This window comes from Triturus cristatus, chromosome 7 (assembly GCF_964204655.1).
Source record: "Triturus cristatus chromosome 7, aTriCri1.1, whole genome shotgun sequence".
In the NCBI taxonomy this organism is placed as follows: domain Eukaryota; kingdom Metazoa; phylum Chordata; class Amphibia; order Caudata; family Salamandridae; genus Triturus; species Triturus cristatus.
Window position 1 is genome coordinate 1,181,380,171 of NC_140590.1, and position 13,894 is coordinate 1,181,394,064.

Consider the following 13,894-nt stretch of genomic DNA (forward strand, 5'->3'; position numbering starts at 1 on the left):
CAGTCAACCCTCACACACCACGCAACTCATAGAAAGCAGAAGATAAATTGTGCAAACTAGATCTGTTTTGTATGACATGCAGGAGAATGGAATCTTTATGGTCGATAAATACAAAGCGTGGCGTGCTGGTAATTGAACAACCCAGATCCTGTGATATTGCCTCTATTTGCTGAGATGCCTTATGTGCAAGGCTTTCTTTCCCTTGCACTGGTTCATGTGGCAGAAACTCTCAGATGGGAAATGGGTGCCAACCTGTTGTGATTTACATCATCTAACACAAATGAGAATTAAAAATAGTAATGACAAATAGATTCCATTCCTCGAGTGTAAGCGTAATTTCAAATTCATATCTTCACCTTTCCCTCTGTGTTTTTTACCCATTTAGGCTTCCCACCCACATTTCCTGCCTCCTGTCCCCCGGATCAGAGAAAGGTTCAACCCCTCATGTTAGTACTTCTGATTAGTGATTTATCAATGCATATTCATGCTTTCATTGGAGTGTCTTTTCTGGTTTATGTTCATAAGCTAAAACCATGTGGGCTTTTTGTGTACATAATCAGAGAAACCATATTGGCTATTGCACTGATGACTAGATCTGAACCCCCCTTTGATGTGGCAGTATACAGGGTAAGAGCTAAGACAATGTCAGCCATGTCCAGTATGTCACAGAGGGCCTACTAGTGAGCGGTAATAGAAGTAAAGAAAATAGTTTTTTAAAACAGGAAAGAGTTCTAAAACCAAGTTTACTCTTAGGACGCTAAAGAAAAGAAAAACGCTTAGCAGAGGAGCAGTGTGAGAAAAGGTAGGTGGACACGTGAAGGTACAAGCAAAAGGAGAAAGCGCTAGGCAATTGGTTTGTTCGAGGTGAGAAGACATTGTGGTTTAATGATGACTTCCTGCCTTATATGATAAGCAACATCAATGAAAGAGGCGAGAGATCCTGAGTGAGAATATATGGAAATGGAAGGTGATAGAGAGGAGTGACCTTTGACCCAATGATGATATACAGGCCATGCATACTCACCATTCCAAGGAACACCATCTCCTTATCCCGCTCCTGCCTCGTCTTCTTCCTCTGGGAATATCCCCTCCAAATCTTAAACACAAGAGAAGAGACACTGCTTCTATGATGCTGATGATCAACTGCTCAAGCACTAAAGATCTCTTTGTTTCACTCTCTCGCTCTTCCCCGACCCTATTTCTCTTGCGTTCTCTCTCTTCAAGACTGACTATCTCCTATACACACGCTCTCAGCATCTTCGTCATGCTTTCCATCAAAGACTCATGATCACACAAACTCTGAATTGAGACACAGTCCAGCAAGGAAGATCACGCATACTCTATTGTTGTACTTGACCCCACTTGGAGTGTGATTGTCACGCATATTTTAGGACTGAAGCACTCTCTCACTCTCTCTCGCAGAAGATCAAACACACACACCAAAGATGAAGATGACACAAACACACTTCAGGACTGAACATCACCTGCAATTTAGATGGAAGATCACATATACACTTGGTGCAACATGCACTCCATATTTGGAAAGAGGAAACGGGTGAGTGTGGCGAGTAATAAACAATACTAAATATGAAACTCTGTAACAACCGCATAAAATTCTAACCCTAATTTTATTACACTCGAGTTGTAACATTAATGGTCAACTTTAATAAGAAATAGATGTATCTATTCTACTGTAATAAGTTAATGCAGCTGTACAGTGAGATCACACTCCTGCTGATAGAGGCAGCAGACAATGTGAGAAAAAAGATTAATAAGCATAACTGCAACTACTGGTTATCCAATGAAAGGGACAGCTAGATTTGTAGCCACTAGCAAACAAGTTGACATTTATGGAAATATCTTTATTTCCTACACTGTTGGATGTCATTGGAAGAAAGCCAGAATCTATATGCATGTTAACACAAATGCTAAAATATAACCACTTTTACATTGAACTGCTTAAAAGGTATTTTTCAACCCATGTATGCTGCACATTGGCATGTTTATTTCAGAATGCAAACTTTACATTTATTTTGTGTAGCTGATACAATGATATCTCTTTGATGAGAAGAAGCAAAAGAGGAAGGATTTTAAAAAAAAGTCTGGAGAAGGTTAATTGTATGTCCACATATTACAAGGAAACCATTTTCTATACTGTACTTCAAAAGGATATTACAAACCACCTTGGAGGTCCATAACCTTTTTTTAAGGAATTTCATTTCAATCTCATACCTATATAGGGTCACAGAACTCCTCTGTATCTTGCAGCATTGTTATAATGTATGGATAAAGGATACTTTATCCCATAAATAAAATATGCCTGAAACCACCCTTCTTTCAAAATCTACCTTTGTTTTCTTCTTTACTGCTTGCAAAGCTCTCTTCTTACATATCCAGGTTCACATTAGTAATCAGGAATGAGCAGCAACTGACTGTTAGCCAAAGATGGGCCTAAGAAAGCAGACCTCCATCAAGCTCTATCTACAGTTGATGACTTAGGTTAATGAAGTATATTCTACCACTGGGAAGAGTGAAAAAGGCCAAAGCCAGAACAGGAAACTGTTAATTTCAGGAATCAAGGTGAGAGATACAACTGAGACAAAAACCACGATGAGGGTTGTATCGGATTTTGCGTACAGGCAATACTGAGTATTAAAGAAAACTGGGCCACCAAGGATCCAATCAAATAGAAGAGGAGCCCCCAAGGATGAGAATCTTAGTTTTGTTTGAGTTAAGCTTTATGGTGTTATCTGTCATCTATATAGTGATGGGAGACCAGCACTTGTAAAACCATACATGAGCTGTACAGGAGTTAGGGTTCATCAGGACAATATACGGAGGATCAGCACCATATGCGTGGAAAATCTAAATGTACGAATAAGCCTCCCCAGAGGTAAAACATAGCCATGAAGGTATGAAACTGTGATTTGAAACGAGGTAGGGAGACTATTTGCTGCCTTACAGCAAGAAAAGATGATAGCTAGCCCAGGTTATCTGGATTACAGATTAAATGGCCATAAATTGAGAAAGATCCACTGACAAAAGAACCTGAATTGGTTTTTCAGGCAAAACCTTCAAGAGACAGTTGGTAAAACAGATGGAGTTCCCAAAGATAATTCATTTATGATGTCATTTCTGGAGCTTTTATTTCCTCACTTTTCTTCTCCCTGGCTGATGCAGGTCATCTGTGCAGTTCCTGCCTCCGGAGTCCAGAGTGCTGTCCATGGTCCTGGCTTATTCAATGTGCCTGTATATTCTCAGTTGTTGATAAGACAGTACAACCTACCAGCAGTATAGAGGGCAGCCTTGAGTCAAAGGCAGACTAGTGTTGTCTGAAAGACGAGAAGTAAGTGTATGTAAGAGAGCAGTGTTTCTTTGCCACGTGGTCCCAGGAAACCAGCCAATGTAGTCAAGATGTGAAGCAAGGTTGGAAGCTGGCTTCATGTTCTTGCGAGGTGCAATCTTGACTGTCAGTATCCTAAAACCAGCACACAGTTGTCACTTTAGCACCAACATACTTTCCTAATCAGGGGCAGATGACGTCCTGGGAGGAAACCATAGGGTACCCAGAAGAGTTAGTGGTAACAGTGGGAAGGGAGTTCATTACATTGGAGTGATATCATTTGGACATGTAGGAACTGGAGGAATCCAAATCAATCCACCCTAAGTCCATAGGGAAAGTGGGTATACTCTCTTCCTAACAGAAGCAGGCTTGCTGGATTTGTGGAGCAAGACACACTTTTGGGACCGGACATACAGTTCAATATTTCTATGCACACCTCGATTATTTGTTGTATGCAAATGTTCTTCATGCTGCACTCCAAGGGCATTACTGATAAACCCTGACTGTTGGCCATCATGGGATCTTGATTTTCCTGAACCGAACACTACTCTGTGTATTGCGGGGCTGCTGAAAATTAACAAGTAAATCAAGAGTAGGCCAGGAGTAAGTTTCACATACTCACATACAAATCTTTTTGAACTAGACCCTACATGTATTATGTCAGAATATTCAGCTTTCTATAAGAAGGTAACGCATAACGAAATAGAAGTGGAATAGCTGTAGTGGGTATAATTTGTTGTAAATTTCTATCATATTGGGAAGCCCTAATGGAAATGCATTTGCAACCTGTTATACAACTACAAGAGCATTATGAATGATGTCCTGAAGAAGGAAGGCCTCAATTGTTTGTCATGGCCAACACACACACAGTTGCTTACACAAATAGAGAAGTTGGGATTTTCAGATGTTTTCAAAGTGTGTACTAAATGAATCATACGTTTGCATACTTTTTATTGAGTAACCATCACTAAAGGGAAGGTAGATTGGTTTGTCTGCCTTATCTTATGTGCAGGTCAGAGGGGAAACCCATTAAATGTATGCAATATTATTGGTTAGAAACATTTCCTGTTCAAATTTTGGAGGAAGATACAAGATGTGATTTATTTCAATCATTATTCGTTTTTGAAATGCATAAATATATAGTAATGTCTACTGCGTTACCGTTGTAGGTACACCAATATGTCTTCAAATTCGTATTGGGACTACCAACATGACCACAAGGCTGGAGAAGACATGCCTAAAAATAGACTCTTTTTTAAATATCTGATGTTCAAACTGTGAGGTAGGGCACAATATTGCTACACTTTGACAACAAATCAGTCAGTGCCCTTCATAAATATGTATTTCCAGAATTGAGGTTATTTATCAAAGATGCCTAAGGCCATTTTTGAAGGATGTTAAGTGTTTTCATATGGCACAAGTCTGCCACAAAATTGACTTTTGCCCAACTATTTAGGATAACAATGCTTCTGAGACAGGATGTCTTCATTACAAATCACTGGGACTGGTTACAGGGCAAAATGTGTCATGAAATAGACACGGTCTGACTGTTCACCTCAATGTGATATGATTTTCCAGCTCGCTTATGGAATCTGGTACTTCATTTCACATTTCAGGAACCAATGTTTTGAAAGGAACCCCACCAAGTTCTCACTTTTCTAAAAAGGGGGAACTATTAGTAGGGTTAATGAGGCACAGAGGACCTGCATGGTATCAGAATAATTAATAAACTTTGCAGTCAAGAGGTGTAAGGATCCAATTGCTGTTGTGCCACTTTCAAAATAATTGGTTTCAGTTCTCAATTTTGTGCAGTAGTTTGGATCCATTGCAGCTTGCCTGCCAAGGTGTCTGAAAGGTGGGGACCTCAGATATATGGCCCAAGTCCTGTCTAAAGTGATGGGACTCCCAAATCATCAATACCCACTCCTGAGGTAACAAGCATTTGCAATGCAATAGGTCTCGCATTACTGAATGTTTGAGCTATTGGTGTTGCATTATTATTAGCAATGCCAATAGCTCAAACTTTTATAATGCGAGACCTATTGCATTGCAAATGCTTGTTTCACTTTGAAAATGATTTTAAAAATCTTTCTTTCGTACCTACCCACCTCTTCAAAACAGTGGTTACTCCCTTAGTCAGATCAAAAACTGACTACTGTAATGGGCTTTATCTCAATGCCCGCAATCAAGTCTCGAATAAATTGCAAAGACGACAGAATGCGACAGCGCGACTGCTAAACTAAGTCCCAAACGCCAATCAGCGTCCCAGTTCATTTCAAAGCTTCACCGGCTTCCGGTGAGACAGAGGATTACATTCAAATCCTTGTGTATTGTATGCAAAGCTCTGCGTGGAAATAGTCCTGAGTTTCTGAAAGTGCATTACTTGCTACTCACGGTACTCACCAACTTGTTCTCTTAGATCCGCATCAGCCAAACTTGGTTCAGCCCTTCGATTCAAACTTGCCAAGTGGGCAGGAAGAAGGTTTGTGCTTAAGAGCCTCAAAGGTCTGCAACAATCTCCGCTTTTAAATTAAAGGCCAACCTGACCTTTTGGCAGGAAAGCGAAGCCTAGCTTTTTGTTACACTCTCTCTGACTCATCCCATTCACCTTCGATCAGCTAGCGCCAAGATGCCCTTGGGGGCAATGAAGCGCTTTACAAAAACACTTAACATAACATATTCGAGTGAAAATTAAGGATTAATACATATGTTTTTGTACCTGTAGTAGTTGGTGATAAATGGTAAATATGATTCGGTAGTGCCACTAGCACCACCTTGTGTCTGGGCACGATAATTGAAACCACATGACGGCCGGTGCGCGTAATAGACACCAATAGGCTGTGGGCGGAGCAATGCGCCCGCCTTTGGCCTATTGCGTGCTCTCTTTATAAAAAACACGCACGCAAAGCCCAATAGCGTGCCGCAAAAGGAAAAGCACACGCTCGTGCGTGTGCAATTCCGAGACCCGTTTTCAGACCCTCTACAAAATGTCTCACGCTGCGCGAGCAGTGCTACGAACTGCAACGCTAGGCGCCAGACCTAAAAAGGGGAGTGATTCCTGATGCCTTCAAACTTTACTTGCCTTCTCAACAGGCAGGACTCCTAAAACCACCAATACTATCTTACTTTCTGAAGTTGTGTACCAGCCTGCCTTATAAGCCAGCAAAGCTCCTGACTCCACCACAGCCTTTTACTTTTTGGAGTGGTATGACTTTTGACAACAAAATTCCTTTATTTTGTTAACATACACAAATCCTGACTCCTCCAAAACCTCTCTTTACTGTATGAACAGTATGATTCCTGACTGCAACAAAGCTCACTTACCTTCTGATAAGGTATAACTTCTGGCTCCCCTAAAAGCACATGTACTTTCCGAAGGGTTATGAGGCCTTCCTGCACCAAATGGTATGTACTATCAAAAAAGCAATTGCTTCAGACTTTGGCAAAATCCTACATCAAGTAATTATAGCAGGCAGCAACAGGATTTCCACTTCTCCTACCCACAACTCTGACTTACCTTTTGAACGAGCAATCCTGCCTTTTCAATATCTGCATCTGTAAATGCATAGGCTTGGGCCCTTTTCTGCCGTGCTTCTTCACGTTGAATTTCACGCATGAAATTGGCACGAAGACGGCCTTGCCGAGCACGTTCAGAAATCTGGATCAGTCGTATGGCTTCTTCCATGGGCATTTCCCGCAGCACAATACTCTGTGAAGTATGAGTAGGAACATGAAGGGACAATATTTCAGAACAAGATGGGACATTCAAAGCTCTGCCAGCTTAAGAGCAAATGGGATCCTACCATGTCAAAATATGAGCTTAATGGCTCACGAAATTGCTATAGGGAAGCAACGCTTGCCCTGCTCCCTCATGGTCGGGTCACTGATGGAGTTAGTTAGAGTACAAGCAACCTTAATAGCCATGGTGGACACTTTGGAAGACTCATATCCTAAAGGCTCCATAGACTTTGTTCTCTCTAAGACCTTCCTCTGCAACCGGCTGTGCCCACTCCCCATTCCACCACTCACCTCTTTCCCTACAAAGCCTTCTTTGCAGCCTTGCAATCTAGTCCAAGAAGCAAAATGAAGGGACCACCCAGCAGCATGCTGTTCATAAATCAAAGTTATGCACAAGACCGGGCACCAAAGACAACTGGCAGAGGGATACAACGCGCTTTCATGGAGAATAGCTATAGGTGTTGGTGCCGAAATACTAATGTCATCCATAAACTAGAGGTATAGAAGCATTTGCTGAATTTAGGTATATGATATAGCCTGACATCCAGAGTGCTTCAAAGAGATCACAGTCATTGTAGGGGTAGCTTCCCAAACATGAGGTGTACATACAATGTGTATGTATGGGGGTGCCTGTATGTGATTTAACCATAATCTCACTATAGCATTATACTTTTTTGTCCAGTATCAAACCCAAGACTGGAACCTGTGCAGGATAAGAATTAACCAGTCAGGCCACAGGACCAGATGTTTGTTTCAGAAGAAAAGGGAATTGGCAGAGGGATAAGAGTGTTCCCCAGAACCCCGGGCCCTGGAATATTGTAGCCAATGCTCATGAGGAAAAGAGCCCAGCAGCCTTTCACTGTGCTGGAAAGCAGGCATCATCATTAGACTAATGCACTAGAACCCAGTGCACCAGCATGCCATGCGTACTGCTGCACACAGGAAACAACACCATCCTGCACTGCTAACACTGCTGGAAGCACCCTTTCTACAAATCTGTATCTACACCTCCAAGCAGGTTTGGTTAACAATCTTGTGGTGATAGATTTCCAACCTCTCCGCAGAGGTGGCAATTTCAACTCTCTTCTGCAAGGGGGCAAAGGTATAGTACTGACATGAGCCCTCCATATGACCCCTTATGGTCAACAAGTGCTCCAGTTTTCCCTCAACGGAAGGAACCTATCAGCTGCTCCAGCCACTCTTCAGCTGTTTCAGTCACCACTATCTGCTGAGGTATCCATCCCATTCTTCAGCTGCCTGTAACATCAGCAGTCCCTTATACCTCCATCAACGGCAATAGCCCCAAATAGTTACTCCTTCCCCTGTGAGCCACTACAGTCACCTGAGATTGGCCCAGCACTCTCAGCAGCAGCACACGTTCCTTCTACTTTCTAATTCCTTCAGCTTCTTCAGTCATCATATTAGCAATTCAAGCCCCCGCTCCATTAGCCGCTCCCACCACAAATATTTGGAGAATCCCCTTCAGCAGCTCCGTCCCCAACGAGCGGCTCTTCCTTTACATGCACTTCTCCCCCAGGAACCAACCCCTCAATCAGCCAATACTGCCCTCAGTCATTTGCTACAGCACAATGTCAGCAAACAAGAGCCTGCCTTTAAGAGCTCTCTACCCTATCAGTTGGCTCTATGAGCCTCCACAAACCTACCTGCTTTAACCACCGCCTAAAGGTATAGCGCAAAATGATGGGCCCCCACTGCAGAATGTGAGGAGGGGCCCCTGAGATTATCATATCTCACAAATATACATTGGCTTTGTGCTGAATGCACCCCCCATGCAGGGTTGGGGCTCCTCTGCACAAGCAGGGCAAGGAGCTTGTGTTACGCCCCTGCCCAGCCCTTTCCAGTTTCCCTAAAAGGCATCTACCTCACAGTCTTAATCCAAGATCATATTCAAAATTCCAGCCCCCTTCAGGTGCCCAGATCCAAGTTAGACCCGGTAAAAATTTCCTATCAGGTGTTGCAGCCCAGATTAGCTGCTCTAGCTTGCCCTACCCAGATGCTTCTGCTAAACCAACTTAACTCTCAGTTCCACCAAGAGAGTTAATTACAGCCACCCCATCCTCCAAAATTGAACTTCAACAACAACAATACTCCTATCGGGAGGAGGAGCCTAGCGCGCATCTAAGATGGTCGCGTGAGCACAGGGCTCCCCGGACCCTTTCTGCTCCTCGGACTATATCCTGAGATTATCCTGATTTGGTTTATGGAATCTGGGAGATGAAGACCAGCTGATCATATATCTCTTTTTAAAACTCTAATTGGACCTGGGAATCCTGAGTTGTCGTCGTCGGAACTTTTGGGACCCACCCAGCGGAGGTGGCCGGGGTGAAGGTGACCCGTGGGGCCGGGCTGCAATTGAACAACAGCGGCCTCAGCGCGGTGCCAGTTGCCGAGTCAGCGCTTTCGGTTTCGATTTTGGCCTTCAGGAGATCGGCGGGCGTGCGTGCTCAAGGTGGCGAGGTGCCTCCTGGGCCTCTGCCCGAGGCTTGTTTCCATCTGCTACTGGTGGGCCTGACGCCTCCGACCCCCACATCGGCAGTTTGTGGTCCTTTGGCTGGCGCCCGCACACCTTTTGATCGGAGGTCCCATTGAGAGACTGCGCTCGCATGGCGGGCAAAGGGGGTCCGGAGGGGCGCAAGACCAAGGCTTCTCTGCGCGGGGGAGCGGTCCAGAGCAACAACATGGACCGCTACACCCAGGGCAGGGGGCCCCCTGGCGCTACTGGCCTCTCCCCGGATGCTGCGGGGGGAGGCACGACCGTCTCTGCGGAACTTTCCCTGCAGGACATTATGGGCGCCATCGAGGGCATCAGGGAAACCATCGCGACGCAATATGAGGCCCTGGCCCGTAAGATCGACACTGTCGCAATCGATGTCACCCTGATTCGGGCCGACCTCTCCAAAACCAACGAGAAGGTCCAGGCCCTTGATACACGGACCTCCACCCTGGGTGCGGAGGTGTCGGATCTGCGGGCCGCGCTTGGGGACATTAGAGTGGTCAACAACCATATGGCCCGGCGGCTTGAGGACTTCGAGGGACGGGCCCGACGCAACAACATCCGCATCATTGGTGTACCGGAGTCCTCAGACGGCCGCCCGGTGGACCTCGTGGTCGAGGAACTTATCCTGCAACAGCTGTCCCCGGCTGGCCTAAGTAAATTCTTCGCCGTGGAGCGGGCCCATCGAGTTCCGGGCGGCCGGCCGCGGCCGGGGGCCCCCCCGAGGCCTATCGTGGCTAAACTGTTCCACTACAGGGACCGCGACGCTATTCTGCAGGCTTCACGGACCCGTGGCCCGGTCCGCTACGAGAACTCGACCATCAATTTTTATCCGGACTTCACGCAACTGGTCCAGAAACAGCGGATGGGATTCCAAGGGGTGAAGCGCCGTCTCCGCGAGCGGGGCCTGAAGTATTCGATGATCTACCCGGCGAAACTCCGAGTGGAGCATGGAGAGCGGACGGCCTTTTTTGACTCTCCTGTGGCCGCAAGTGACTGGCTGGACTCGCTGCCGGACGGGGGTGGCCGGCCCGGGCCCTCTGGGGGCACCGCAGGTGACGGGTCCCCTTAGACTGACATTTGGTCCTTGCTTTTGCGGTTTTGCACTGTGCAGTTGGGTCTTACTTCTTTTGCATACTGTGTCTTACCAGGACCCGTGAGGGGCGCGGGCGGGTTCGGGTCCCTTTCCTCCTCCGGGGTCTTTTTGTAGAATGGGGTTAGGGGGGCGACAGGCACACTGCAAGTTGGGGGGGGTCATTGGCCCGCAGGGGTGCAGGGTGGGGGGAGTTGGACTTGGGGTGGGGTTGGGGGGGAAGGGGGGTTGTTTTGTTGTGTGTTTTTTGTTTACAGGGCGAGGTATTGATTTTTGTCCATATTTGGGAACCGTGCTGCGGGCTGGGGGCCTCTTGATCTATTGGAGGGGATGGGGGGAGACGGGTTGAGGCTTATGTCATGGAACGTCAATGGGTTGGGGGATCGTATTAAGCGGGGTGTTGTACTGCAATATTTGCGTCGTGTGACTCCTGATGTGGTGTTTCTCCAGGAGACGCACTTGGTCGGCAATGTCTGCCATGCGATGAACAGGGGGGGATACCGCCTCGTAGCTCATTCTGGTTTCACAACGGGCTCCAGGGGGGTGGGCATTCTCCTGTGAACCTCCCTTCCGGTGGAGATCACGAGGATAGTCTCGGATGACAGAGGGCGCTATGTGTGTTTGATTGGGTGGTGGGAGGGGCAGCCCCTTACCCTGGTTTCAGTCTACGTTCCCCCGGGTCTCCAGAACTCCACCTTTACTGACTTGGGTCGAATGCTGCTTGACCTTCCGGACGGCCTCCTGCTCATGGGCGGGGACTTTAACTCTGTGGTTTCGGGTGAACTGGATCGTCACCCACCGAGGACCCTCCCCGCCGCCCAGTCATGGCTGGGTGGGATGTTGGAGACCTTCGGCTTGGTGGATAGTTGGAGACTAATGCATCCGACCCAGTGTCAGTTTACCTTTCATTCGGGGGCGCATGGGAGTCTCTCTAGGCTGGACTACTTCCTTATGCCCGCGGCGCAGACTGGTCGGATTCGAGAGGTCAGACACTTGGCGCGTGGTATCTCCGACCATTCTCCGCTGTGGCTTCTCTTTGACACCGGGTCGCGGTCTGCAGGGCGGGTAGCTCCTATTAACCCTTGGTACCTGCGGGACCCTGCGACTCGTGACAGCCTGGTTAGGGCCATGGACCAATACTTCAGTGAAAACGAGGGGTCGGTGTCGTCTGCGTTGTCCCTTTGGGAAGCCTTTAAAACTGTGATACGCGGACACGCCCTCGCCCAGATAGTGGTGGCCAAGAAGGTTAGGAGCGAGGCGGTGGTGAAGCTGGAGACTGACATCTCGGGGTTGGAGTCGGCCCTGGAGGCGAATGTTACTCCGGACGGGCTACATGCCCTTAGCCTGAAACAGTTCGAATATAGGTCCATGGTCACTGACGCGGCCAAAACTATGTATAGGGAGCAGCAGGGCCGATTGTATGACGCGGGGGACAAGGCGGGAAAGTTGATCGCGTGGCTGGACAAAAAGGAGAGAGTGAATCGTGTGGTCCCCGAGTTGCGTGCTGCTGACGGTGTGTGTGTGACTGAGCCGGATGAGATTGTGGAATGTTTCGCTGACCACCTCCGGGCGGTGTACTCCCCGGTGACTGACAGGGATGAGGAGGACTCTCGCCTCCTACTGAGAGATATTGCTCTGCCCGGCCTGTCCGTTGAGGACCGGGAGCGGCTGGACGCTCCCTTGTCGTCGGATGAAATAGCGACCGCGATCCGTTCCCTTCGCTCGGGCAAGGCTATGGGTCCTAACGGTCTGCCCATTGAACTATACAAATTGCGTCCTGATAAGCTTGCGCCCTTCCTCAGCCGCATGTTCCGCGACTCTCTCGCGGCGGGTTCCCTTCCGGCCGACCAGCGCTTGGCCACTATAGTCGTTATCCCCAAGGAGGGCAAGCCGCGAGACCGCTGTACTTCTTACCGGCCCATTTCACTGCTCAATGCGGAGCCCAAAATCCTGGCGAAAGTCCTGGCCACTCGATTGTTGAGTGTCGTGTGCGACCTTATTCATCCGGACCAATGCGGCTTTATCCCGCACCGCAACACCGCTCTTAACTTGCGGCGTCTTCACGGTGCCCTTGCCAGGGCGGAGTTCCTCTCCGAACCGGCCGTGCTGGTTTCTTTGGATGCCACGATGGCCTTTGATACTATTGAGTGGCCCTTCCTCTGGGCCGTCCTGGATAAATTCGGCTTTGGAGAGGGATTTATTGGCTGGGTGAGGCTCCTTTACACGGGACCCATGGCTCAAGTGGTGGTGAATGGGCGGGTCTCTCGGCCCTTTGCCCTCGGCAGGGGCACGAGGCAGGGGTGCCCGTTGTCCCCGTTGCTTTTTGCTCTCGCCCTGGAGCCACTCGCTGCCTGGCTCCGTTGGGAGCCCTCGCTTAGAGGGATCCGGTGGGGCCCGGGCTTCGAAGATCGGGTCTCGCTGTATGCGGACGACATTCTCCTGTATCTCACCTCACCGCGGCAGTCACTCAACGTCCTTTTTGACGTTCTGACCTCCTTTGGGAACAATTCGGGTCTCACGATCAATTGGTCTAAATCCTGCGTTTATCCCATCTCTGGTGGTCCTCCTCTCCTGCCGCCTCGGCTCCCGATTCAGATATCTCTGAGCGGCTTTAAGTACCTGGGGATATACGTTTCGCTGGACCCGGTGGCTCGCTATGAGCAGAATCTCCTGCGTCCACTTCGGCGGCTGCGGGAGGACACGGCCCGGTGGTGCAGGCTCCCCCTGTCCCCGCTGGGTCGGGCCGCGCTGTTTAAAATGATGTCCCTTCCCAGGTTCCTCTATGCACTCCAGAACTCCTTCGATGTTATCCCAGTGGCCTACTTTCGGGAGGTGGAGAGCCTGCAGAGGAGACTGGTGTGGGACGGGCGGGCGCGTATTGCTCTTGCCAAGCTCACTCTCCCCTGGTATGACGGGGGCATCGCGCTTCCTGACATTCGCAGGTACTATTGGGCCTCGCAGCTATCTGCCATTAACCACGCCACGTATGCGCCCGGCTTGAATCCGGCGTATGAGATGGACAAGTTCCTGCTTCCCGGCGGGAACTACAACAGGGCACTTTATTCCCGCCTGGCTGGCCGGACCCTTACGGGTCCTACTAAGATTGCGGTGCGGACCTGGAGGGCTGCCACTGCGGCCATGGGCTGGAGTGAGCGATTAACATGTGCTACTCCCTTGTTTGCTTCCGACCGCCTGGGAAGCTTGT

The 13,894-nt window shown here is 48.3% G+C and overlaps 1 protein-coding gene across 1 annotated transcript in view; it reads right to left on the reverse strand.

The window, feature by feature from the left end:
- LOC146811399 (dynein regulatory complex subunit 11-like) overlaps positions 1-13,894 on the reverse strand; it is a 293,100-nt gene that overhangs the window by 262,358 nt on the left and 16,848 nt on the right. Inside the window, exons 4-5 of the mRNA XM_085618510.1 lie at positions 6,861-7,052; positions 1,025-1,096 (exon numbers count right to left, since the gene is read on the reverse strand). Coding sequence (XP_085474636.1) covers positions 1,025-1,096; positions 6,861-7,052 — 264 coding nt within the window. The remainder of the gene's footprint in view (positions 1-1,024; positions 1,097-6,860; positions 7,053-13,894) is intronic.